The 26,511-nt window shown below is 43.9% G+C and overlaps 3 protein-coding genes across 3 annotated transcripts; 2 read left to right on the top strand and 1 right to left on the bottom strand.

Moving 5' to 3' along the window:
• Positions 1-350: 350 nt before the first annotated feature.
• Positions 351-5,573, bottom strand: LOC121616240 (gastrin-releasing peptide receptor-like). The gene is made up of 3 exons (XM_041950950.1): positions 5,158-5,573; positions 3,396-3,747; positions 351-1,989 (listed from the first exon to the last, which is right to left on the bottom strand). The coding sequence occupies exons 1-3, from the start codon at positions 5,571-5,573 to the stop codon at positions 1,675-1,677; spliced, it is 1,083 nt and encodes a 360-aa protein (XP_041806884.1). The 3' UTR covers positions 351-1,674.
• Positions 5,574-9,733: 4,160 nt separating this feature from the next.
• On the top strand, positions 9,734-14,673 carry LOC121616604 (lanC-like protein 3). Its single transcript, XM_041951442.1, has 5 exons — positions 9,734-10,270; positions 11,328-11,451; positions 13,509-13,706; positions 13,806-14,013; positions 14,514-14,673. Exons 1-5 carry the CDS (start codon positions 9,737-9,739, stop codon positions 14,671-14,673), a joined length of 1,224 nt encoding a protein of 407 aa, XP_041807376.1. The 5' UTR covers positions 9,734-9,736.
• Positions 14,674-17,147: 2,474 nt separating this feature from the next.
• xk (X-linked Kx blood group (McLeod syndrome)) lies at positions 17,148-26,289 on the top strand. Its single transcript, XM_041950851.1, has 3 exons — positions 17,148-17,515; positions 22,562-22,824; positions 24,229-26,289. The coding sequence occupies exons 1-3, from the start codon at positions 17,271-17,273 to the stop codon at positions 25,176-25,178; spliced, it is 1,458 nt and encodes a 485-aa protein (XP_041806785.1). The 5' UTR covers positions 17,148-17,270; the 3' UTR covers positions 25,179-26,289.
• The last annotated feature ends 222 nt before the right edge of the window (positions 26,290-26,511 follow it).

Raw genomic sequence — 26,511 nt, 5'->3', positions numbered from 1 at the left:
TGTTGTACACAGGAGACACATAGAGCTCTCATTGGGTCCCTGTTATATACAGAGAGAAGAGCCAATGCAGTTAAATGAACAATTCCAGGGATATAATTAATCTATACCTCTGTATCTAGTTGTGTTGCTCCAGAGGAAAAGGTAAGACATTCAGTCTTTCACTTAGAGTGAAAAACTAAAAAAGAGCTACAGACTATTTCTATTCATAGATTTTAACAGCTCATAAAATGAAGACCAGAGGGGCTCTTACAGCTCAACCCAAGTTTAATTGTATAGAAACATCCAAATATTGTCAACACGTGTACACAGTGAGGATGATACAGAACAACACAGTTACACCGCAGTCTGTCAATTGTGTCTCCACTGTTAAAATGCTATCAACAACACAAGAGTCAGTCGACAGAAAATGAAAGATCAATTACTTTAAAAAAAATTTCATTTCATTTATCAACAAACACACCTAAGAGTTCACAGCCGTGCTCGCGTCTTTGTGAGGCTGTATGCACGCACAGTCGTGCTTCGTGCTAAATTCTAATCGACTTTGAGCAATGCTAATGTCAGCATGCTAGCATGCTCACATTGAGTGCGTTTACATGAACTTAACCAGGATACAATGCTAACATACTGATGTTCAGCAGGTGTACCGTTAATCATGTTTACTATCTTAGCATGTTAGTATGCTAGCATTTTCTAGCCAGCATTGCTAAAATGCAAAATATTCACAGTTACTTCCTGGATGTCACCTCCAGCTTTGGGAAGTTGTGATTGTTTTCTGACATGTTTTCTTAAATATAACCGATAGTTTAATTGATAATGTAAATAATTGCAGCCCTAAATATTACATCACAGTATTAAGAAATAACAAACAGCTGCTGACATGTGTTCATGTGTACAGTACATAGGTTGAAGTAAAGTCGACCAACCAACACACCATTAACTAACACACACAGTTTAACAGAAACATCTGTATGTACACAGTATGTGACATGTGACAATTGTAGAAACTTAACATTCGACAAACAGTCTAATGTGGCCAATAATATCTTTCTGTTCACTTTGAATATTTTACAACCATCAAACCCTCAAATGTCAGAGGGACCTTCTGCTCTACCTGCAACATACCTCATCTTTTTTAACGGCTCAGTGCAGATAGAAACACGCACAAAAAAAGTGAATGTCAAGCTGTTCATGCGTGGTTTACACTGAAAATGACAGCTGATCAAATCTTCCCTTTTTTTTTGTCATGTTAACCATGAATGATAAACGATCAAACATTCAGTTCACATCTACACGGAGTATACAGAGAAAACGTACTACCTATCAAGGCTTTTTGACATTTATTTGTCGGTGAACATCAATATGTTCATCTCAAGCAACAGCGAGCAAATTTCCGTGTGCAGTGATCGCTTTTGTCTGTCAACCAACAGTTATTTGACTTTGAATCAGTGATGAAGTGTTTCTGACAGAAGCTTTGAGGCTTCCTGCTTCACCTCTTATTTCCACGACTTCGACTAGATAGTAAGCTGAAAATGCGACAGTATTTTGTTTGGTCAAAAAGGTAAATGAGAATTTAGCATTAGTAAGAAATTACTGAAATCTGCTGAAAACAATGTGGGCAAAGATGGTTAACATGGCTCCAGTCCGTATTAAGCCCAGGTGTCGTGACACCTGCTTTCAGACAGTGGTTATATTTGTACTCCGGCTGTTCTGACTGTCCAGCCGTCTGGGAGAAGAGCAGCACGGCAGCTGCTTTTTGAAGTGTTTTCTGAAGCTTTTGCTCATCAGGTAGAGGGCAAATGGGTTCACGCAGGAGTTGGTGAAGGCCAAAATGCGAGCGCACACGCTGGCGATGAAGTGGGCCAGGGAGGTGTCCGCCTGGCCGTAGTGGTAGGAGCGGTACAGGTAGATCACATGACTGGGCAGCCAGCAGACAGCAAACAAGCCAACGAACACCAGCACAGTTTTGGCCAAACGCTTTCTGGACTTGATCTGAGAGGAGAGGAGAGACAGCAGGAGTCAGTTTCAACAAACAAAGCTGGGCAGTAATGTGAAGTATCTACATGGTGTGTATGGTGTAATGCTGTATGTGTGCATGTTGTAAATCATGACTCTGTTATCTTTTATTCACCGTCTTGTTTGTGTTGGTAGCCACACTAGCAGCACAGTTTTAGATGTGTGATTGGTTCACCACTTTCAGACTGAAATATCTCAAAAATATTCAATGGTTTGCTATGAAATTTTGTATCATCATCCCATGATGCCCAGAGGGTGAATTCAAGTGACCTTTTCTGTTAATCATTTCTTGAACCCCAAGATTTGTCTTGTGACCCCTTGTGGAGGCCCCAACCCTTACATTGGGAACCACTGCAGTATGCATGGGGGTATGACCCTCTATATGGAAATGTCAGAAAAGGTGTCACACATTTGCAGAAATATTTGCTATTTACAGGAATAGTTTGGGAAATGCACTTATTTGCTTTCTTGACTGACACTGCTCTCATGTTCCTACGGTATGTTTATTGTCATGCAAATTCTCCGTCTGTCTGGATGGCAGCCAAGGAAGACTGGTGACTCTGGCACCAATGACCTCCGGGAAAGACTGGCCGTGGGTGCATGTGGCCAGCAATCAATCTAGTACCATCTGGTACCAATCAATCTAGATAAGAAGTCAACATACAGCAGGATGAGGGACCATACATAGTGGATACAATGTCAACAGCCAGGGATGACATATCGACTCAAAGACGACTCACCCAAACAACACCAACTGGGGATGTATCAGAAGTAAAATTCCTTTGTGGGGAAACCATGTGGGCTGAAATTAAGCAGAGCCAGAGCCAGATGTGGACGAGAAAAGATGCAGGTGGTAGCAGCTGGTGAGACGCACTCCAGGAAGGGAGAACTGAACTGAAGAGCTCTGAGCCCCTGTGTCAGCCCAAGGCCACAGGAGGAACCTGCCTGATGCCACCCCAGAAACACAAACCCAACCCAGCAAGGGGATGAATCACATGGCCGAAGATGAGCAAAACCCATGAACGGTACCAACTATGTCAAGCCATGAGAGCCAACACACTCACTCCAGAAGGTCACTGCTCCCAGTCACGAAACCTCCGACCCATTTCCTGTGACAAAATGGCAAATTTTTATGCTTTGAGTTTTGTACAGATAAAAGTGTCCATTAGTGATTTTAAGATGTGGTTGACTTTGTTATTGTTGGACCTGCCTGCTGACTGTAGCATCATCCCCTCAACTGCCTGCACAAGAAAGTGAATAAGCACACTGTATTTCCCAAAATGTTACTTAATGGTTTTGGTGAATGTTTTTTTGGAAAAGAAGACATTCATAAAGACGACACTGAAAATAAGCTGAATAAGCAGAAGACCCGACACTCAGACCTGTCTCTGGAGGTGCAGGTGTCCCTCAGCAGGGATGTCCACGGAGCTCCTGACCAGACTGTGAGCGATGAAGCAGTAGTACACGGATATGATGAAGAGTGGGATGACGTAGAAGACGAGGAAGGAGGCGGTGGAGTGGATTTTCGGGTGCAGCTCCCCGGCGTGGGGGTAGGGCGCGCAGGTGACAAACGTCTCGTTGGCGTGGCTGGTGGTGAAGGTGTGCAGGTCAGAGAAGACGGCTTCGGGAATGGCCAGAGCCACAGAGAGCAGCCAGATGGCCCCCACTCGGAGACAGACGCCGAGTCGAGCGCTGGACCTGTGAATGTCCAGCGGTTTGACGATGGCTTTGTACCTGAACGCAGGAGAGACGTTTGTGGAGCATGACTGTATCTGTCATTGTGTTGAAATTCATTGTATGTGTGGCTTTGCAGAAAAGCACAATGGAAAATTATGTTGTGGACGCTGGGCTGCAAGAGGAACTCTGACTTCCTCATTATGCATGTAATCTCTGACAGCTGCAGAAAGATTTTTTTGTCTAGCTGCTGATTTAAATGTGGCACCTCACCACCTCGTCCTGCCGGAGACTCAGTTTTTTTTTTAATTAGGAAGATAAGCCTTCATACTTTATCTCGCCGTAGATTATACGACAGAGAAAATCAAATTAGGCTGGTCTCGCCGTCACAGTAGATAATATTCGCTCTTGTTGAGAGCGTGCTACATATCAAAGAGACGGTTCATTAATCACAACTGGTATTATATGTTCTTTTGCTCCCAGCGAAGATATTTCCAAAGGTCAAGGCTGCCGAAAATACTGAGAGCTCTCGGCAGCTCTCAACACATGTTCACACAACTTTTCTCCACAAAAAGATGAATCTGGACCCTTTTTCATAGACTTAACACGTGTTCTGTACCAGATCAGCACCAGAACCTGGATCATCACTGGATTTCTGCACCTCAAAGAAATCACCTCTTGGTACAGTATCGTACTACACAATAGTTTAGACAGTTTATCAATGATTCAACCATTTGAGCCACTCTTGGGTCTGGTGTAATAAAAATGTGTCATGGGTGGTGAGGGTGCTCTGGATGATTTTGAACTCATACCATACCTGTCTCCATCTACCTGTGAGGACATCATAAGGTCACATTCTCAGTATTTTTTACATTCTAAGTTAAAAAGTCACACATGCTGGATATTTCTGATTTCACTATTTTGAGACTGAACTGCTTTAAATATTGAGTGAACGACATTTTGCTAATAACAAACACATTATCATTATTTATTTATTTATTTTTATTCTTGGCAGCAGGAAGAGGACTTCATCCTCACCATTCAGACCTTATGCTGAAGAATGAAACAGTAAAGTTTTATTTTACAGGCCTGACTGTAGTTCCCTCATATTTTTCACAAGTGTACTTAAAATAACTTCAATGATCTGGTATTGATTGGTTGGAAAATGGACTAAATTTAGTTTGCTCAATGGATAAATGCTTATACAGTGATTTCAGTTTAGATTAAATTTGCAGAAAATATGATTGAACAACTTTATAAATAAACACGCAAAATCCAAATACTTTAAAACTTTTAAAAACTTTTGTTGTTCTTGGGAATTCTGTGCAAATGTGTATAAAATGATGCAGTATTTCTAAAAAATGTCTATTTGATATCATGCTGCAGCCTGGCATTAAAATCCTGATTCCTCACAGCATGTCGGATCAGTACTGGATCAACAGATAAATCGTGAGTTCAGGTGGAAGGTACCGGTCAGCGGAGAGAGCGGTGAGGGTGAACACGGAGACTCCCACCGAGGTGAGCTGGATGAACGGGATCAGTTTGCATCCGACGCGGCCGAACAGCCACTCGTCCACCAGGTAGCGGCTGGCGTCCACCGGCGCGCAGGTCACCAGCAGCAGCAGGTCCCCCAGAGCCAGACTGGACAGGAACAGGTTTGGCACGGTGCGCATGGACTTCACCGACAGACAAGTCTTCATCAGAGTGACATTTCCCACCAGACCCACGACAATGATGAGTCCGTAGACAGCGGCGATCCCGATGCCGGGGAGCCAGACGTCGTACTGGTCCCGCTCTCCCGTGGAGTCCCAAAACACTCGGGAAACATTCAAAACCGAAACGCTGCTGTTCTCTGGATTTATAAGGACTGAATCCTCCAGAGACATAGCAGCATACAGTGCGAGGACAGAGGACAGGTCTGGTGGAGTCTGGTGCGTCCTGGTGCCTGACTTTATGCCCTCTTGTTGTTGCGTGCGTCATTTCACGCGCACCAGACTGCACGCTGCCAAGATGAAGGTGAAAAAATGTCTATAGAGAGGCTCATCTGCTCCCAGCTTTAATTTCCTCCTACAGAAGGTTTGAGACGGTTAAATCTTGTCCAGAGGAAAACTGGGCTTAAACTTTTCTTCGTGTACTTAATGTATATCTTAATTTATCGGCACATTTGGCACATGCTCTGAAGATGTCTTGACCTTGATTGGATCTGATCTGGAGTTACCACGTCATCAGTGCACGGTTTAGTGATAGAGGTAAACAAGGGAACAAGATGTGATGTTTGGGAATGACAATTTTTGCAAAAAAGCTGCAGAAGTGCCCTGATGGATGCACCTGGAGTAGATAAAACATGTGGAGCTGCCCTCTACAGTGGCTCAGAGTGTTCGAAAGGTTTTAGAACTTATTGACTATAAATGCATCACAGCTATGTTTTCTTCACGCTGGTTCTTTTTTTTTTAATTCTGAGTTACTTTATCATATTTGAATGTTGATATTATGCAAATCTCAGTAACGTTTGCCATTTTCTATGGCTGCACTGACGCTCTCCAGCTGTATTAAAAGCAGAAACCGCACATCTGTAACAACAATGACGCCCTCAGTGTCAATCAAAAGTGAGAGATATATGATGCCAACAGCTGACCATGAAGGAGAACATTGAGTCACTAAAGGAAACTGTGACTTGTGTACCTTTACTTTTCACGTGCAAAATGACTTCATTCCGCATCTACTGGAGACATGTGCTGCTTCATCAGATGGTGCCAATTGTGCAAATCAGTTGCTAATATAAATGCAAATTGAGTTTCCTTGTATCAAGGCAGTAGATAAATGAGATGAAAACATGCAGCGTGACTTGAACCATTTCAATTTTCCAGACTCTTCTGTCGCCCACATTTGAGAACTTTAGCCAGAACTGTCTAATATATTTTCAGAGAATAAAACGGCTGGTTGGTTAATGTGTGTAATTTGTTTCCTTTCTAAAGCTGAGAGAAGAGTGGCCATCAAAGTAAACGGGCTGCTTGGACTTGGACCAGGCTTTTATCTGAACTCCAAACAGTGAACACACTGTAAGCTGCTGCTGATTCCTCCGCCTGCTATTTCAACTTATAACCAGATGGACCGCATTGAACGAAATGATGTTTTTCAGAGCTCTGAGTGCGGCTGCATCCACTTCTGCTCTCCCTTGATGTCAGGTTGACCTCCTCGCCATCTCTCACACTCTCCATTATCCTCAGCCTCTGTGTCTTTCCATTACAAAATAAACACACATAAAAGTCTCTCTTCAATTTGCATTTATTCTGCTCTATTTTAGTTTTGAAAGAAAATTGTAGCTAGTTCTATATTCGTAAGATGACCTTTGCTTTCACATCCATATCTTCACGTCATCCAGCCTCTTTTTTTAATCTATTTCTTTGTAACTGGGGCAAAAAAGGATTTCAAATTAAAATGTGATTCAAAGATCTCTCACCCCGCCTCAACTCAGACAACCATTTGAATCATCTTGGAAATGGCACGCCATGTGAAAAAAGATGTAAATCTAATCTATTCACAACACTTTCATTGTCACTGAAGTACACACAAAGAATTCATTTCCACAAATCAAAAACAAAATCTGAAAATACAAATATGACATATTTGATACCTGTTACCTGTGAAAAATCTGCATAATTCATGTGTTTGGTGGTTTGAAATACGGCAGTTTATTTTATGAGATTATTGTGTGTTTTGGTTTTAAAAACTTTATTTAAGTATTGATGTTTTACTTCAGGAATTGTCTGGTGAATGCAGTGGAGTAAAATGATAAAGTCTTATATCAAGGTAGTTTTCTTTAAATTATTGTTTCCCCTTGTTTTTTAGCCCTCACTGCTGAACTGCTACATCACTTTTCAAAACCAGAGCTTAAAGTGCATCACAGTTACATTTAAAAAAAAGAGAGATAGAGGAAAGAATTTGAATAAATCACTGAATCAAAGAAAACCAAAAACTGTAACAGGATAAGAACAAATCGGGCCCATCAGCCAAATGTACATAAAGCATCAAAGTGAAAGTGCTCGTTCTACAGAAATGTCCCCTGTGACTGATGTGTTGTTATATATGACACTGTTAGATTGTACCTTTAAGCTCTTTAAATACAGTCAGGTAGTCTACTCCACTGGTTCCTAACCTGTATGACTTCCCTCCAAAGAGTCACAAAATAAACGTAAGGGTTTGTAAAATGATTAATGGAAGAATAAAGAAGAGGGGAAAAAATAAATTCTGGCACATACATTTGAATTTGTTTTGGGGATTTCTTCTTTTTTTATCAAATATTGGTTCACTTGACTTGTATGTGCTTAAACAGTTATTTAATTTGCGAAGTTTAGAGTAGAAATGAAACAACTCACAGACATCTGAAGTGTGAAAAGTACGTTTTTGTAAGAGGTCATGTGCCTCTTTAATTGTTAATGACGTATTTGAAAAACGTTTGTGTTTCTTTTATGTAAAATATTATTCTGCAAACTAATAACAGCTGTAAGATATATGTATTTTATTGGGAAACAAATTCCCTGTAGTTAAAGATATCGTGTGTGTGTATGTGTGTGTGTGTGTGTGTTTGCTCAACACATATGCACATGAAACAGCACCCCTTGCTTTCCCTGTTCTCCTCTGCAGCGCTTACCTTCAGCACCGCGGACAGCAGCCGGCGGAGCCTGCGAGCATCTGCCGCCACCTGGTGGTGAAGAAGCTGAACTGAAAGGTGAAAAAACGCCGCTTTGATTTACGGGAGAAATCAGTCGTTGTGGTAGTGGCGCAGTGGGTTTTTAGCGAGGGGTAAACAGGCCAAAAGTGCAAAAAAAAAAAAAAAAAAAAAAAAAAAAAAAACAAAACAAAGCAAGATTAATAACGACAGGTAATAAAACAGCCGATGTGCCTGTTTGTGGTCATTTAAAAGTTGGTTTCAGCTGAACATTCTGTTGCTAGCAGCAACCACCTGGTCTCAGTTGTGTGGCAGTTTAACTGTTACGTCCGCCATTACTGGAGGGTCTGTGTCAAAGCAAACACTGACAAGGGTCTTTTTATGTACTCCCCTAGGTGGAGCAACATCTTCAGGTGCTCCTTTCATTCCAGCTGCTTTGTCATTGTTGATTTAGAAGAATTGAGTTTTTCTGCAATCTGCTAATCAAGCTAGCCATAATACTAGCTGTCCGAGGCTAATGTGCGCTAACATTCCAACCAACAGCTAAATCATTGTTGGACTGACTATGTTTTACTTTGTGATGGAAGAGAACAGGAAAAGCCAAACGTGGTATTTAATGTTCATGTTTGCTAAGCCTACAACATTAACATGCTGGTTTATTCTGCAAGGGGCCTAGGGGCAAAACTGAGGCCCCATGAAGCCCCCAGACCCCCCAGTCTATTTCTGTCCGGCCCCAGGCTGATTGTGTGACTTGACTAAACATTTGTCATCTTTGCAACAAACATGTACACACAGTCATGATGGCCTTAAAACTAGATTTTGAAACAGGGACAAGGTAAGCTGAGTAAACTGCCTAGGACAGGCCCCACCTTCTGGTGCACATCAGATGGAGCACATGCCCAAACAATTTGTTAATCTGTAAATCACAACAAACATGATGACACACAGTGAATCAGGGGCTTTCAGGGTCTCTTTGGGTTCTGTTGCCCTGGTGTAGATGCCCAATTTTAATGGGCATCAATTATAATGGGCTCTAAGCAATAATATAACACAGTGCACACTTTTTATTAAATACATATTTGCTGGTAAAACGTATGCAACTTTGCATATTGCATTAGGAAAAGGTTGTGGATACTTCTTCCACCTCTTCTTGTTCTGCAGACATTTGAGGCTGAATCATGCAGGTGACTGCAGGAAGGCTGCAGGTCCCATCAGCCAATATGAGGCTGAACCATCACTGTTGACATCCAATCAGCTGAGGGCTGATGAGACTGGATGAGCGCTCGGTGCTGATTTCTCTCTCATCCTTGGACACCTTAAGCAGGAAAACACAGGTTTGCGTAGACAGTGAGTTCCTGTTGCTGTTTCTGTTCCTCGGTGATGGAAAACACCCGCTGCTTTGCCAACCGCTTCTCCGACTACAGAGGTGCGCTGCTCCCGGGCCAGGGCGCTCAGGCCGTCGTGCCCGCCGTCGTCGCCACCGTCGATAAAGTCCTGAAAAAGGTTCCCATCGACATCAGCGACTGCGACGGAGGGCTGTACGATGGCCCGGCCGGGGTGGCGTACATGCTGTACCACGTCAGCGAGTGTCCGCTGTTCTCCGAGCACCGGGACGTCTACCTGAAGACGGCCAAGCAGATCATCGACGTGTCGGTCAGATACGTGGATGCGGAGCCGGACAAGAACATGCGAGCCGCCTTCCTGCTCGGCGGGGCCGGCGTCTACGCGGTGGCCTCGATGATATACAAATCCCTGGGCCTGGCTGATTTCGTTAAGCCGCTGACTAAATTTCGTAACCTGTGGGAGGTGTGCGCGCCCATCAATTTCCTAGAGTGCGGCTCGGATGAGCTGTTCGTGGGGCGGGCGGGCTATCTGTGCGCCGCCCTGGTCCTCAGACAGAAGCTGGGCATAGAGGTGAGCTGCTGAACCAGAGCATGGCACACTTTGACTGGCCTGTTTCAGACAAAGCCCTTAAACACACTTACAAAGGGACTGACTGGTCTTCAGTTTACATGCAGTAATATGTATAAAACAACAGCAACCAACTCTGATGAACGTTTTCAGATGCTGCAAAGAGTTTAACACCGGGCCTAACACTGGTGTACAGTCAGGTATAACTTATAAAGTGTCCTAGATGTCACTGGGTCATAATAACCATCTTTATTGCTAAGCCACCTTATTTATAGTCACAAGATAAATAGGCCTAGTAAAAGAAGAAAAATCTGGCTTATGTGCAACTAACCATTTTTGTTGTCTGGAAATTAATCAATAATTTTTTTAATGCATAAAATGACAAAAAAAAAAAAAATGGCCACTGCAATTTCCCAGAGCCATATATAATTTTCAGTGCTTGTTCTATCTGATCAACAGCAGAAAATGGAACTATAATTGTCATTATGTGGGACAGTGTTGTCTTATTGTAGACAGGCTATTGGTATCGGTGTACATGTAGACTGGGCACCAGAACCTGAGTGAGAGGGCAATGGAAACAAGGACAGGGCATCCAGTATAGGGGTCATTTACAGGGGCTCCTACCAGGACTCTGAATCTGAGGGGGCACAGTGGGATCAGGCAGGGACAGGAGAGACGGGGGAGTATCAGTATTATCAGCACCCACCTGTGGAGGCGTGAGCTATACTAACAGACTATCACCTGTCCTGTCACCAAACAGGACGGGCTGAGGCTAGCTGGTTAGCATGCTAACTTCAATAGATGTCTCTGCAACACAATACATAGACAACTTTGACAACATCAAAACTGTTGTTTCTTCACATTCTGTTGATAGTTTTTTGTTATTTGTTCAGTGTTTCAAGTCAGCTTGTTGCTTTCAACTTACTTAGCTTTCACACGTCGAAAATCGTAATCAGCATCAGCTGCATGGGTGGGTATTTTATCAAGGGTTTGTTTATGTCTTTTATCTGTATTTCCAGTGACGATTATCTTTGTAAATTGACTCTCTTTTGCTCTGCAGATTCTCAGCAAGGATCAAATCAAATCAATTTGTCAGGCCATCATCGAGTCAGGAAGACAGTATGCCAGGAGGAAGAGGAAGCCTTTCCCCCTCATGTACTCATACTACGGGACTGAGTATCTGGGTAAGAACTCCAGCTTTGAGGCCCCTTTAAGTCTTTGTTATCTGTCCCTGTTAACCAGGTAGACTGTCAGTTCAACTGTGCACTCGCATTCAGAAATTAAGACTGTAGTCTAAATCGCCCTTTCAGAGCTGTGGTTCCTCTGCCTGTAGGAGGATCCTCTGATATCACACAGTGACAATAAGCAGATGCAGGAAGACATGGGGTTCCAGATGTTGGGTTGGCGTGCTAACATGTGTAAAGCTAACTTTCCTTTCTTTGATTGCATCGGATGAAGACAGCCGTGAGGGTTGGAGACCCTCAGTAACTTTCACACCAACACAGAGTTCATAGTAAGCATAGCCTCGCTGGCCTCTTCTGCATGGAAACAATGAGAACTCTGACAATGATGAGGAGGTGAAATAAGTGACACTTTTAAAGGTAGAAGTATCTGGATGTTCAGTGAACACACCTGGGTAAAGGTGCTGCATGTCATACAGTTTTGCTTTTCCTCAAAGATTTGCTCGTGGAGGGGTTTCTCATTGGTTTTGCCCGACATCAGTCAGCTGAACACAAACAGGGAATTGGTGCTTTCCCTGCATGTATCCAGCATTATTCAGACTGACTCTGCCCAGTCTACCAGTGAACTGTGATTCTGCACTACACAGTTTATGTCCAATCCCAGCGTTCAGGGCCAGTGCAGGACGGATTGTTATGGGTGTGGTGTCAGGGTGGTGTATATGTTTGTAGCACATTTGACATTCATGCAGTAGACGAGAATTTGTGTCCTATCACAGATCTGTGATTAATGTTAGCATTTTTTAATTAGCATAATCATGGCCTTTCCTGAAGTGCTTTAGTTCTAACCTTAAAGGAAACGTGTGACATTTTGGGAAATAACACTTATTCTACTTGCTTGCCGAGAGTTAGCCCAAAAGATTTGTACCATTCACATGTTACAGTAACTGTGAGGCTTCCTCCGTTTAGCACAAAGACTAGAAACAGTTGAGGTTTAATTTGTACAAAAACCAAAGTGTAATAACATCAAATTGCCACTTTATTGGGGTTATGCACTGGTGGGGTAGTTCTCATCACGGAGCACTAACTGGAGTTCCTGACACATAATCCATATTTAGATTTTGGTTTTTGTCTGAATTAAAGAAACAAAATACAGAATATTCCTCAGTGAGATTTGTTGGTGCTGTTTTTGTCTTCAGACTGAGCCAGGCGAGATGTTTCTACCGGTTTTCAGGCTTTATGCTAAGATAAGATAGACTCTTATTTAAAAAAAATGTCAAGCGTTTCCTTTAACCTGTACTTAACCATATTGTATCTGCCATAACTGAGGTCTTTTCCTGAATATTCTGTGGTAGCCATTCGCAGATATTATAGAAAGTGAGAATTTTAAAAACGTTGGCATTGGACGTAAAAAACACTGAATGTAATCCCTGGTTTTGCAGAATCGTCCAGTGTGTGGGGCTCAGATTTTAAGACTACAAAGGGTGACATTATTTTTCAACTTTACTCTGCATTTTCGCGTGGAAGCATGTAACTCGCTCACTCTCAGGGATTAGAGGAATGTCTCGTCTTTGAAACTTCAAGACAGCTGCACTAAAGCAATTTAAACTATAAATACCAAGTTGAATTAGTCCACAGCCTTATTTCAATTATTTAATGTACAGTTCAGCATGTATCTTCTGGTCAGACACATTCAGGCAGAGTGGTCTCTGGTCTGGGAGGGTTCGTCATTGGGACTGTGATGGTGCAGCTGCTTATGTACTTGACAGGAGCTCAACCGTTCTGGGAATCATCAAGTTTAGGCTACTGACCTTAAACGTGTCGGTTACTTCCTCACTGCTGGAAGATAAATATTGACTGTCAAACAGAACTGTCAAGTATGTACAGTGGGCCTCAGTTTGAAGATTATAAGCAAAAATAAACAAAAAGTCCTCCAGTAGTCCTTTGGGAATGTTTGTGCTTGTATGCTTTGGGTTGTGTGCCTGGCATGGTGCTTGCCTGCATGCCTGGTTTGGTGGGTGCATGTGTGACCCCCTCGCGACCCCCCTCCCCCCTCCTGTCAGGTGCAGCTCACGGCCTGTCGTCGGTGCTGCAGATGCTGCTGAGCTACCAGGACATGCTCAGTGGTGCAGAGAAGGACTTGGTGTGGCAGAGCGTCGACTTTCTCATGAACCAGGAGCAGAACTGTAACTGGCCCGCGGAGCTGGGCGCCATCATTGAGAGAGAGAACGAACTGGTTCACTGGTGCCACGGAGCCCCAGGTACGCCCAGTAGTGTCACAGTGAGCGTGCACAGGTGTTCATACATCATCTTAGTTGTTTATTCTACTGTTAAAGTCATGCCCCCATCCTCTCATGCAGGTGTGGCGTACCTGTTTGCTAAAGCCTACCTGATCAATAAGAAACCTCAGTATCTGGACACGTGCATCCGCAGTGGGGAGCTCGTTTGGCAGAAAGGTCTGCTGAAGAAGGGACCCGGGATTTGTCATGGAGTTGCCGGCAGCGCTTACGTCTTTCTCCTGCTTTATCGGCTCACAGGCAACTCAAAATACATCTACCGTGCTCAGAGGCAAGAAACCCCTCCGACTGTTTCCCACAGTCTGTAGTCTGGAGGGCTCAAAACTTGGTTTATGAACAAATGCATGCAAAACTGTTGACATTGTCATCAGCCACAGCTGTACTTTGGGTTTAGTGTTGGCAAATGATGTGCTAAACTAAAATGGTGAACATGATAAACATGTTAGCATTTTCAGTTTGACATTGCTAGCATGCTGATGTTAGCATTCAGCTCAAAGCACCGCTGTGCCTCATTGCAGCCTCACCGAGCTGCTGGAGTCGCTACCAGAAAAGACCATTTTTAAAATATTGACTCCAAAAGAATATTAGACTTAAATTCCCCATCATGCAAAACTCTCCTCAGACCCTTTAAACATCCCAGAAAAAACCCACAGGTCATGTGTCCTCAGTGGTGCCATATAGCCACAGTAATGCTTCCCTATCAGCTGGAATTTATTCATTTAAAAAGTCCCTCTCCACTCATGTCTGTCCATTCTTCTTTCCTCCCCAAAGGTTTGCAGAGTTCCTCTTCACTGAGGAGTTTAAGACAGGCTCCTGCTCGGTGACCAGTGTCTGCAGTCTGTTTGAAGGCCTGTCGGGGACTGTTTGTTTCCTGGTCGACCTCCTGCAGCCGGACCAGTCAGAGTTCCCTCTGTTTAGTGTCTTTGTGTGAACGGACCCGGGTTATTGCTGTTCGCTGACCTGAACAAACATCACTCCTTCCCTCTGAAGTCCCACAAGAGCTGCACTGGAAGACGTAAAGTCGTTCAGACCTCGGATTGAAACTGTGAGCAGAGCGGGAGTGGAGGGCTGGATGGTATTTGTTTGGCGTTTAGAAACTCAGCAGCAGCAGAAAAGTGGTCCAGATTTGTGTCTATACTAAAGTGGATGTTCAGCTTCTAGGCTTTACCAGATTCATTCCACTTACTGTAACACTGCCCATTACAACATAGTTAATCGCACTAAAGCAGAGGCGCTGTGAGGTGCCTGCCCAGGTGGGAGAGTTGAGGGGGAGGTGTGGAGGGAGAGACGTGAGGTAAAGCTCAGCTGGGACGTGAACACGCTCTCAGACTTTGCAAACCCCTGCACTGAAATACTGGCCGAAAAGTGGTACGTTGATTGAAATTGCAGCATATTATACAAAGAAGCTCAGGTCAGAATGACACATGCACAACATACCATTGACAGCTAAAAGAAATGTCAGTTGCACCCAAATCACACAAAAAAATCCCAGAAAAGAGTAACACACGTGTCACATAATGCCTTTAAATTTTTTCTACCACTCCACCAGCTGAGCATCATGTAGACTTTCGACCTTACGTCTTTAGGGTACGTAGTTTCTCTGATTATTGCTGTTACAACCTTTAATGTTGAATATAACGGAGGGATTTTGATACTGAACTTGCAAAATCAATCGAAGTTGAGTAGAGATGTACAACCAACAAATGCTAAGAGAACTAACTGTGGATCACTTTGTTTGCATTGTGCAGTGTTGCTGGCTCACCTGTGTGAAACGAGGTTGTACTGTGCATAGCTGCATGTTTGATGTTTTAAGCTGTGTACTGTGAGGGGATATTTGAAATGTTTATTATGTTGTGATTTGTTAAGACTTTTACCCAGTGTACAAAAAATGGAGTATGTTAGACCGTAAGCTTGTGATGGAGACAAAAGATAAAAAAATGTCCTCAGTGTGAGAATTACATTTTCTGTCTAATGCAGTCTGTTTAAGATGCCACTGAGTTACGTCAGTTAACGGGGATTTCTTTAAATAAATGTGATAATGAGGCCTTAGAAGCAAATTTCTTGCATTTATATATGTTCAGATCTCTGAGCTTGACAGCGAGTGACAGCACTGGAAAGTAAAAATGCAGCGTTTGTGGCTCACGTTGGTAAAAACATGAATAACAGCAAACCAAAGCATGTTCCCAATGCTAACTGTGCCTGTTGTGGAGTATTTATATTAAGTCGTCTATGTGTTTGTGCCGTTTTGATTTTGCAATCCGAGTTTTGGAGGATTATTGTGATCAATAAAGTGTCCAGATGGAAAAAAAAAAAAAAAAAAACGTTTTCTAGTTTTGTTTTTCTATAACATGTACCTGATTAATATGAAAATAATATTTTTGAGACATAAGTCAATGCGTCTCTGGCAATACTTGTGATCACTGTTTCCAGGCTGCAGAATAACCGACCACCATTCACTACATAATTTGATTTTTTTTGTGATTCAGATGTTTTATTGCATTTCTGGGATGGCTTAATTTTTAATTTGATAGAGCAGAAAAAGATGAAAACATCTCATCAGTGTCATCAGGACTCACAGACAGCACATCATGTCAAATAGTTCTTGGGTAAAGAAAAAACAAATATACAGTATCTCCCTCAGTGTAGCTCAGAAACTTTTAATAGTTCCTGGAATAGATTCATCTTTATATGAGCAGATTTTTTAATAAAATCACCATTCAGTTCTGAATAATGATGAAATTACTTTATCGCAAATTTCTCCTTGGAGATAAATAAAGTATCTATCTATCTATCTATCTATCGGGCAGAATGATTGTTGTGCTTGCTTGATGCATCGATTAGTTGTTTGTTGATGTCAGAAAATGGGGTCAGTGAGGTTGATTAGTGTTTTCCAAAGCCCAAATTTGTGTTTTGTCCACAACCTAAAGATATTCAGTCACAGAGGAGCAAAGAAACCAGCAAATATTCCCCTTTAAGAAGCTGTAAGCAGGGAATATTGATTAGTTATCAAAAGAGTTGGCGATTAATTTCAGAGGTGACAGCTAGTCGATTCATCATTGCAGCTCTCTTTATATGAAATTTCCAAATAAATTCAGTAAATGAACAATAAGTTGAAGCCTGGTTGTTATTTTCTCTACCTCTTTTTTGTCTTATATTTTATTCCCCCTTGATATGATTGATATAACATGACGTGTGTGCTGCAGGCTGATGTTTGTTATAAGAGAACATGAGTGAACTAAGTTAAATGGCTTGATGTGTTGCGTGTGAGCATCTCTGCAGGGCGTTTCTTGCAGCGCCTCTTGCGCCCCCTGCAGACTCTCTCCGGAACAACACCTGGCTGCGTAAACATCCCGCGCGCCTCAGGATCGCAGAGGAGCTGCGGCGGCGGCGCGAGCCCGACACAACGCCGTCCCCTCGCGCTGGCTGTCCGACCGAGCGACCGACCGACCGCTCGCTGGAAACGTTATGGACGTGCGGACGTCGAGCGAAGCAGCGCGCCGCGTCCCCCAGATGGCGGAGTGAGTGAGGATGCGACTCCCCAGTTCCATCTTTGTGTCGGTGTCTCTGTTCACGGCCGAGACCACGGCAGCGCTCTACCTCAGCTCCACGTACCGCTCAGCCGGAGACCAGATCTGGCAGGGGCTCACGCTCCTCTTCACGCTCGTACCGTCCGTGCTCGTGCAGCTGACCCTCACCTTCATCCACCGGGACCTCAGCCGGGACAGACCGCTCGTTCTGCTGCTGCACATCCTGCAGCTCGGACCCATCGTCAGGTCAGTGCTGTCTTGTTTGGCGCACACGGGAGCGCCGGGTGCCGCCGTGACGCGGCTGTTATTACCCACAGGTGTCGCGTCCGCGGCTGATTTTTGCCGTCAAAAACATGTCCGGCCTGCGGTGCATAAGCTGCTTACGGACGGTGTGATGAATGCATTGCGCACATGCTGTTGTTTTCATTCTCTCCGGCCTTTTGTCTCTGGCTGACTGCCTCTGCTGGCGCAGTGGATGTATGTGCCGATCAGTTCGGAAATGAAAGGCTGATCAATCCGGCTTATCGATATGTTCCACACACCCACGCAGCCGCTCGGCCACCACTGTCTGTGCACTTCGCCTCACACGGTTTGATCACCTTCGGCTGTGATCTCAACAGGCCGAGCTGTGTCTGATTTATTCATGACAGCTCGGTCTGAGGGGGCATTAAATCAGCCAGCATAAAGCCCAGCTGGTGCACGTGCAGAGGCTGACATACAGAGCTGCTGCAGGAATCTTTAACAGGCCCGATCTTTCCCTGAGTAAACCCTGACCTGACCTGGCTCCGCCATCTGCTTCAGATACAGGAGCCTAATCCTGCATGGAGAAAACCTCCGGAAAGCGCACGCAGACGTGCAGCACGAGGATGTTATCAAACCCAGCAGAAGATGAGACTCTGGTAAACATGTAACACTGAACCAAACTACAGCTGAAGAAAAAGATCAGTTGATTAATCGAGGAGTTTTCAGGAAAAGGAAGCCAAACATTTGCTTGTTTCAACGTGCTCAGTGTGAGAATGTGCTGCTGTTGTTCGTCTCACGTTTGACTGAATCTCTTTGGGTTTTGGGTGATGGAAAACCCCTTGTAAGATTTATCGAGTCATTGATTATTCTTGATCAGTATGTTGACAGATGATGAATCTGCAACAGTCTTTGGCGTTAAAGGATTTGTAGATTCTGAGGAGAAGGTTGGTGCGTGGCAATAGAAAATGTGAATAAAGCACACACAAAAGTGAGAGAACAAATTAACATGAAGTGAAAACTGAAGTTCAAGATAAATCTTAACTCAGCCTGTGGACACTTTCCTTCATTAAAATGAAATATTCAGTATTTACTCAAGTTTCTACACTATTATTAAATCTATACAGACTTCTTTTGTAGGTCCGAATAATGTCTCAAGAGGAGATGTCATTTTCTAATTTACCTTTTAATCGACTGAGCAGAGACTCGCAGGATTGTATCTCTGCCAGTTCACCTCTCAAATCTGTTTTAAAGTTGCTTTTCAAGCAAACAGCCCAAATATTCCTCATCTGAAGCTCCTCGTGAATATGTGAATATCTGCTGTTCAGTCTGAATGTGTCAGTTTGGGCTGCAGCAAATTGTTTTCAGGCGTTTTGTAGACCATTAGAATATCTGATTTTTCTGTAGCTTATTCTGATTCATTGATTAGCTAATCAACAGGAAATGAACCAGCAGTTTTGGTGATTGATTGATCACTTGGGTCCGCTTTTCTCTGTTTTACATCATCATAAACTCATTATCTGTGTGCTGTGGACTGTTGTTTGGACAGAAGGGCAACATGGAGACGTCACTTTGGGCTCTGGTTCTGCAGATTTCAGTGTTGAGAAAGTGGCTGTTACTTGCAGTCATATCTACACTTATGACTCGGCCAGCCTTCCGCTTCTGAACATAAACAGTCAACTTGGCAGCTGATAAAGACGCTTATATATCCGTGACGACCCGGTGACATCCATATTTCAGTTTGTCCCCCGGTCGAGCCGTTGAACGGACGTCTCTGGCAGCGTGTCGGTGCCCCGGCGGACTGGCCTCTGTGGATCTGACCCTGCCTGTTTCCCCTCCAGTGTGCATTCAGATGATTACTGTTCAGACTCCTGCATCTGACGAGCCGGTCTAAGAATAGCAGATGTTGCTGCTGGCTCCTTATCTCCGACAACACAACCAGAGAGAGGAGGACGGAGGCACTTCCTCTTCCACAGCAGTCTCATCCACCCAGCGCAACACTTCTAATGTCTGCGAGAGAGGCCCTCTCACTCTGTGTCATTACTGCTGCTCGTTCATCTCACCCAACGCTTCTGTTTCTCTTCTGATAGGCAACTTTATTCTAATTCCTCATGAGTGTACACTGGGCTGTGTGATCATTTCTTCTGTCATCACCAGACACAGAACAGAAGTTTAATCTGTCTGTTAAGCATGAAAGTACATTGTTAGCCTGAGGAGCAGTAAAGGAAAGTAGTTTGAAAGTTGCCCTACCCTCAAAAATCTCTTTAATTCCAGTTACTTCTTTTTGAAGTAACTGTGGACAGAATGATGAACGTGCAGGACTGTTTTTAGATCAGTCTGCTGATGGAGGAAAGTGTCTCTCTGCTCTTAAATCTGACCTTAAGACAGCGTGTACGAGCTGCTTTGATGACATCACAACGAAGCCAGCTGTAGTCCAACAGCAACTCAGACCAGTGTGACGTGGAAACCTGAACCTCCAGGCCTCGAACACTGACAACAGACTTTACAGCCGAGTAGGAGACGTCTTGTGTCCAACAGTTGACCTCTGAAATCAAGAATGTTTACAGATTCATACATTCTGGGTTTGTCAGTGAGGGAGAAGATGTGATTGTAGGATTTTAAACAGGTAACTGGAGTTTTTGTGGAAAAACACATTATTAGTACGCAGAGTACTTTTACTGTACAAGTCTTAAACACACTGCAATAACAGCAGAAGAGTTTGATGGTGTCGTGAAGTCGTGTGGGATCATGGAAACAACCATCATTGCAGGTGAAAATTAGTGGTTTGGTAGTTTGCCAGCTTCCTTCCTCGCTCTCTGATGTGTTCCTCGTGTTGCCCCTGAAGTTATAGCAGCTAGAGGGGATAAAGAGAACATGATGCCATTGACAGGCGACCAAATGGAACACCGTTACCTTCGATAAAGCAGAAAGGTTACATATTATCCCTTTAAAACATCCTTAAAACTGGACTGAGTTTTGGGCCACTAGGTGGCAGCATAATCAAGCTGCGACATTGACATATCATCAGCTTTTAAGTTGATTTGCCAAATTTGTTAGCAAACAGCAACTTATCTCATTTGGATTTGTGTTTGAGTCGACTCGATGGACTTACGTCCAATTTTTACTCTCCTTTTAGCTTTGTGTTTGGCCACCACCACCTCCTGAGGAAAATATTTGGCTCTTTAGCTGCTAAATAGACGCTAACTGTGTCTGTCTGCTGTGTGGTGCTGAGCTGACTGCTGCTGCTGAAAACGATGCCGTCAGAGCAGTGACAGTGAACCAAGAAAACGAAACAAAGAGCTGAAAGACTCCATAAAGCTTAGCAGAACTGAAGGAAACTGTGGCTTTATTGTCTGTCTTTCATGTGCCAGTATTAATCTGATCCCTTGTTAATATAAAACTACTGATTATAGCCGCTTTAGTTAAAATAATATTGTCAAAATCAGCCTGTTGCTCCTTCACCCAAAGACAGATGAACACATCTCGTCTCTCTGAACTGAGCAGAGACGGACTGTGAGGCTGATCCTCATCACGTCATCCTTCAGTGAGATTTTGTTTAACATCTGAAAAGCTGCTCACAGTCTCAACCTTTTTACAGTGTTTTTTATTTCTATTTCCCTCATCAAGTCCGTGATGTGTTCACTGTGCCACTCCAGCGTAGCTCAGGCTGATAAACAGTCTGTCCCTCAGCACCCCTGCGGCTTTAATCCCCCTGCCTTGCTGTTTTATTGGCACCGTGTATCAGCGTTGCTTTACCAACGCAACCTCTGGCCTCTTGCCCACACTCAGCACTTCAGCATGTTCAGTGATGGCCTGTGAATGTCAGCTGACATCTCTTTAGACATTCATAATAACAGAGAGCTAAAAGCTGGTGCTCATGTGCTGATAGATATCGACAATGAATATTAAATGTTAAAATCTGACCTCCAGTCTAACAGTCGTCTGCAGCTGCTGCATCTCATTGTTCTCGATACACTGAGTTAGTGCTGAAACAATCAATTAGTCATCATGTGGACCTTTTTAGTGAAGCTCTGTCGGTGTGCAGACAGTGCAGCTGAATGGCACTGAGAGCTGAAACGATTAGTCCATCGAGACAAAATCAATCTGCAACAGTTTCGTTTATTAATTAATGGCTTAAACCATTTATCAGGCATTTTCTCAGGTGATTGCTGCTTTGTTTTTGTCACACTTAATATCTTTCGGTCGTGCACCGTTGGTCCGACAAAACCAGCAATTTGAAGATGTCACCTCGTGCTAGGACTTTTTAATTATTTTCTGACATTTTCAATCAGAAAAACAGGTCAGTCAATACTCAAAATCAAAATTAGTTTAGCCCTTAATGGCCTTGCTTCAGTTTTAGCAAAGCACTAAAATAGACTCATATTAACACATAATTGATATAGTTAAGACACAAGCAGGAAAAACCAACATATAATAATAATCAAAACTAACTAATAAATAAAAGCAACATCCTGCCCAGTGAACTGTCCGAGTGTTTTCATTAAGGGGTCTGATCCAGAGCAAGAATGATCGTTGGACTTGGTGGGGGACCATATTTCAGAAACTCATCACACTGACCCTTTCAAGGCGAAGGGTACGTCTCTGAGCTGAAGCCGCGCTGAAGGTGTTTCAGATGTAAGCCAGAGGTGGAGTCAAAGAGTTTCTTTGCTGCTCGAGGGGCCGAAAGCAATGAGCTGTCCTTGAGGAACGCTCAGCGTGGTCAGTGTCTCTGACATGCTGGAAAAGATCAGCAAAAAAGTCAAATCTTTGTATTAAGGGCTCCTTTAGCAAATTACTTGCATCACGCTGTGCTGACACGACAGGAAAACTGCTGTGTCGTCCTGTTTCTTTCAGTATGTGTGTGCTTGTTTGTGGACACCAGGAAGAATAGCCTCTGTTTAGATTAATCTAACGAGGTGCCTAATAAATGAAACGAAAGTGGAGAAAAAATAATCATCATCGTATGACTTGCTAATGAAAAGTTATCTGCAGCCTGTCAGTGAGCCTGCAGCTCTGAACGGTGTCTGGTCCTCTGCTGTTGCTGTGCTGCAGGTGTCTGGAGGCGTTCTGCATCTATGGCAGCGTGGGCCGCGTGGAGGAGCCTTATGTCAGCATCACCAGGAAGAAGCAGATGCCTCGCGGGGGTCAGTCTGAGGAGGTGGAGCGGCAGGTGGGGCAGGCGGAGGGGAAGCTGTTTACGCACCGAGCAGCCTTCGCCCGCACCTCTGTCATTCAGGCCTTCCTGGGATCTGCCCCCCAGCTCACCCTGCAGCTCTACATCTGCGTCCTGCAGCAGGGGGTGTCCATCGGAAGAGGTGAGGGGGTGCATGCCACAGGTAGACAGGTTGATTGGCGAACACATGACTGTATAAAGGAGATTAATACATGGACTCAGGAACAGTTTATAAATCCGTTGTGGGTAAACACAGCTCGTTTGCAGATGATTGCATTCAGTTTTTATTTCCTCCCCCCGCCACCACTCCACAGCTCCACTTATGGTGTGGGCTGATCAGCTAAGTGCCATCCTGGAAATAAGAGGATGGTGCTTTCATGAGTCAAAGTGGTCTTATGTAACTGCCGCTCTGATATCGAGGATGGAAAATGGTGATTCTCTCTGCCAGTTGGTGCAGATCTGGAGTCAGCCTGTCTCACTCTGTGTGTGTGTGGGAGCCAGTATTTCTATTCCTGAGAGAGATTTAGTAAAGGTTCACACAAAGTCAGACTAGGACATCTGGTCATCGAATTAGGACAAAATAAAAGATGTTATAAATACATAAATCTTACTTGCCGCTCCTGGCAGTCTGACACTTCTATTTCACGCTTGCTGATTTAACAGCCTGAGTGTGATGAACATGAGCTTCGGGGCCTTAAAGGAGAGATTCACAATGTTTCAAGTCTGTCTTCAAACAATAATCAGGTGCCTGTAGGTACAGTGCTTTCAATTTGTGGTTTTGCTTGCTGTGGGCATTCCTTCATTCATTGTTTCCAGTGTAAGTGATGGGGGACAAAATCCAGTCTGAACAATAAATTAATAAATCTTCAGCACTGAGTTGATCAGATCAAGTGGTTATCCTCCAGAGATACAGTCTTTTTATTGCAAAATTCCGCTTTTCCACTAAGAATTTTCTACTAATAAGAATAGAATAGAATAATATTTTGACTATCTATTGGCACAGAACGTTGGATTTTGTCCTCCATCACTCACACTGGAAGCATGAGACGAGGGTCAGTGTGTATAGGAGGGGTGATACAGCAAACCCAACCTCTAAAAGTACTGATGTGTGTCTCATTCCTGTCTGTGGGCCATAAAGTTAGTTTGACAGTGTCACTTTTTTAAATGGAAGGATTGAGCTTTTCAGTGATTGACTGGCATGTGGACTGTACTCAGAAATGCTCTGATCCAGCCTAAAATGCTGGATCGGGTATCAGCGAGGACACAAGTCAATGTACCGATCCAACATCACGGAATTTATTAGCCCCAGAATGAGACCCTCCCACTTCCCAATATTTTTTACACCATTGAACTGTTCTGTAATAATATTTTGAGCGATTTTAACAAAACATTTGTAAATTCTGTGTTATTCGTCATGTATTTTGGGTTCCTGGCAGCTTTATATTTGCTGCTGGTCGATCTGGACTCCAGAGGATGGACTGTAAAAACTATTAACCAGTAAGTGATGGTGTCCTCGTATCTCTCTCCCTCTGTATTTCAATGTCAGGCACACTGATGGTGATCTCCCTCCTGTCCATTGTGTACGGAGCGCTGCGCTGCAACATCCTGGCCATTAAGATCAAATACGACGACTATGAAGTGGACGTCCGGCCCACGGCGTACCTGTGCATTTTCCTGTGGAGAAGCTTTGAGATCGCCACACGTGTGGTGGTCCTGGTTCTGTTCAGCTCTGTGCTGCAGCTCTGGGTGCTGCCTGTGGTTCTGCTGAACTTCCTGGTGTTCTTCCTCTACCCCTGGATCCTGTTCTGGCTGAGCCACTCGCCGTTCCCTGAGAACATAGAAAAGACTCTGACCAGGGTGGGAACCACCATCGTGCTTTGCCTGCTCACCTTCCTCTACGCCGGCATCAACATGTTCTGCTGGTCAGCTGTGCAGGTGAAGCTCAGTGACCCGGACCTCATCAATAAGTCCCAGAACTGGTATCGCATGGCCGTGTACTACATGCTGCGTTTTGTGGAGAACGCCTCGCTGCTTCTGCTGTGGTACATCTATAAAACGGACTTCTACAAGTTCATCTGCGCCCCCCTGCTGGTGCTGCAGCTGCTGGTCGCCTATGCCATCGGCATCTTCTTCATGCTGGTCTTCTACCAGTTCTGCCATCCGTGTCGGAGGCTCTTCTCCTCCAGCATGACCCAGGGCCTTTGGAACTGCTCCTCTCTCCTCTGTCTCATGTGCAACTCTGCGTCGCCGCGGGGCCGGCCGATGGGGAAGTCTGTCCTGGAGCCGGCGAGCCCGGCCACAGGCAAAGAGCCGGCTAAAGACAGAGCCCACGACACAACCAGCGACGCCACAGACGACCTGCCTAATGAAACAACGTACGACGTAACGTATGACATGCTCAATGACTCAGTCTATGACACTCCTAATGAAATGGGCAATAATACACACAGTGGAATCAATGGTGACATTAACCACAGTGTGTCCTGCAATGCTTAAACTGTTCGATGTGCCATTTGGAGGAACGACTCAAACGCCATCATACCCTCTGTAAACTTTTAAGTGCCACATGAATCCCTCTGTGAGTTGAGTTTACACTTTAAATCCTGTTTTGAACCGTAGTGTCATAAATCCACCTCAACTCTGTCTCCCACTCCTACATGAAGCCTTAACTGGCTGGCAAACATGCGTGGTGTTCAGCTGCGTTAACCAGTGTGCAGAGGTGGCGCCCACCTGTCTCATCAGCCAACATCCTGGACAACATCGTTCTGCAGCCTTTAATACAAACTCATGGAACATCTTTAGTTTTGGAGACTGTGTCCACTTAATATGCTGCATTACTGATCACAAGGAGCCATGCATTTGAATTGATTGTATTTAGTATCTCTCTTTTGCATGGAGGTGTGCATGTGTGGAGCCTCGGACGAGGTGTATCTGCTATTCTGCAGGGGGGCAGCCATCTGTTTTGTACAGGGTTTTTTGTGAACCCCCCCCCCCTTAGTTTTATGGCTGCAAGCAATCAGCTTTTTTACTCCTCGACAAGAGCTTTATCATTAATACGCGCTGCTTCTGTGATGTATTTGTGCTTGACGATGACACGTGTATCTCCACACATTGTTTAGGAACCTGTTTGATCACCACACACATTATTGTAAAGCACGGACATCTCCAAGCGACGCGTTTTTGCACGTTTACAAAGTGGCTTTGGTTCAACTGTGGAGCAGCAGCAGCTGTAGTGATGTGAAATGCTTTGGATGTATTTGTATTTTTCTAATTCACGCTTGTTACGTCTGTCAGCTCTGTGTCTGCGTGTCTCATTAGTTAGAATATTTACACCGAGTGCGCACAAAAATGGATATCTAATTGAGAAATGTTGGTGTTTTTGCTTATTTTCAACCGAATCGTGTGAGAGTGAATGTCAGTGTTTGTCTTTGCACTAACCATGTTTTTTTTGTTTTTTTTTGCAATGTATCTGCAGAGGAACGACACCCTGGGTATGCTCCTAATGTTTGTACAAATGACCTTTGAAACCAAACAAATATGAAAACCTTATTGTACACATCAGACATTCTCATACAGAGCAAGATAAAAGGCATTTAAAAGATAAAGTCCTACATAAAAATCTGAATAAATTTATATTTGTATGTGAAACTTGGCAGTTTTATTTTAAGCTGAGAAGCAGTTACTACACGCCGTCCTGTGCTGACCTCTGGTGGACACATGCCTAAACTGCATTTTTTTTTCTTTCTGGTGACTTTGTAAATCCCCCTCACAGTCTGATTTGTAGAACAACGCTCACTCAGATGGAAAATGACACTGTTGAATAATGACA

The sequence above is a fragment of the Chelmon rostratus genome, chromosome 13 (assembly GCF_017976325.1).
Source record: "Chelmon rostratus isolate fCheRos1 chromosome 13, fCheRos1.pri, whole genome shotgun sequence".
NCBI lineage: Eukaryota > Metazoa > Chordata > Actinopteri > Chaetodontiformes > Chaetodontidae > Chelmon > Chelmon rostratus.
This window is presented reverse-complemented; position numbering and strand designations above follow the sequence as displayed.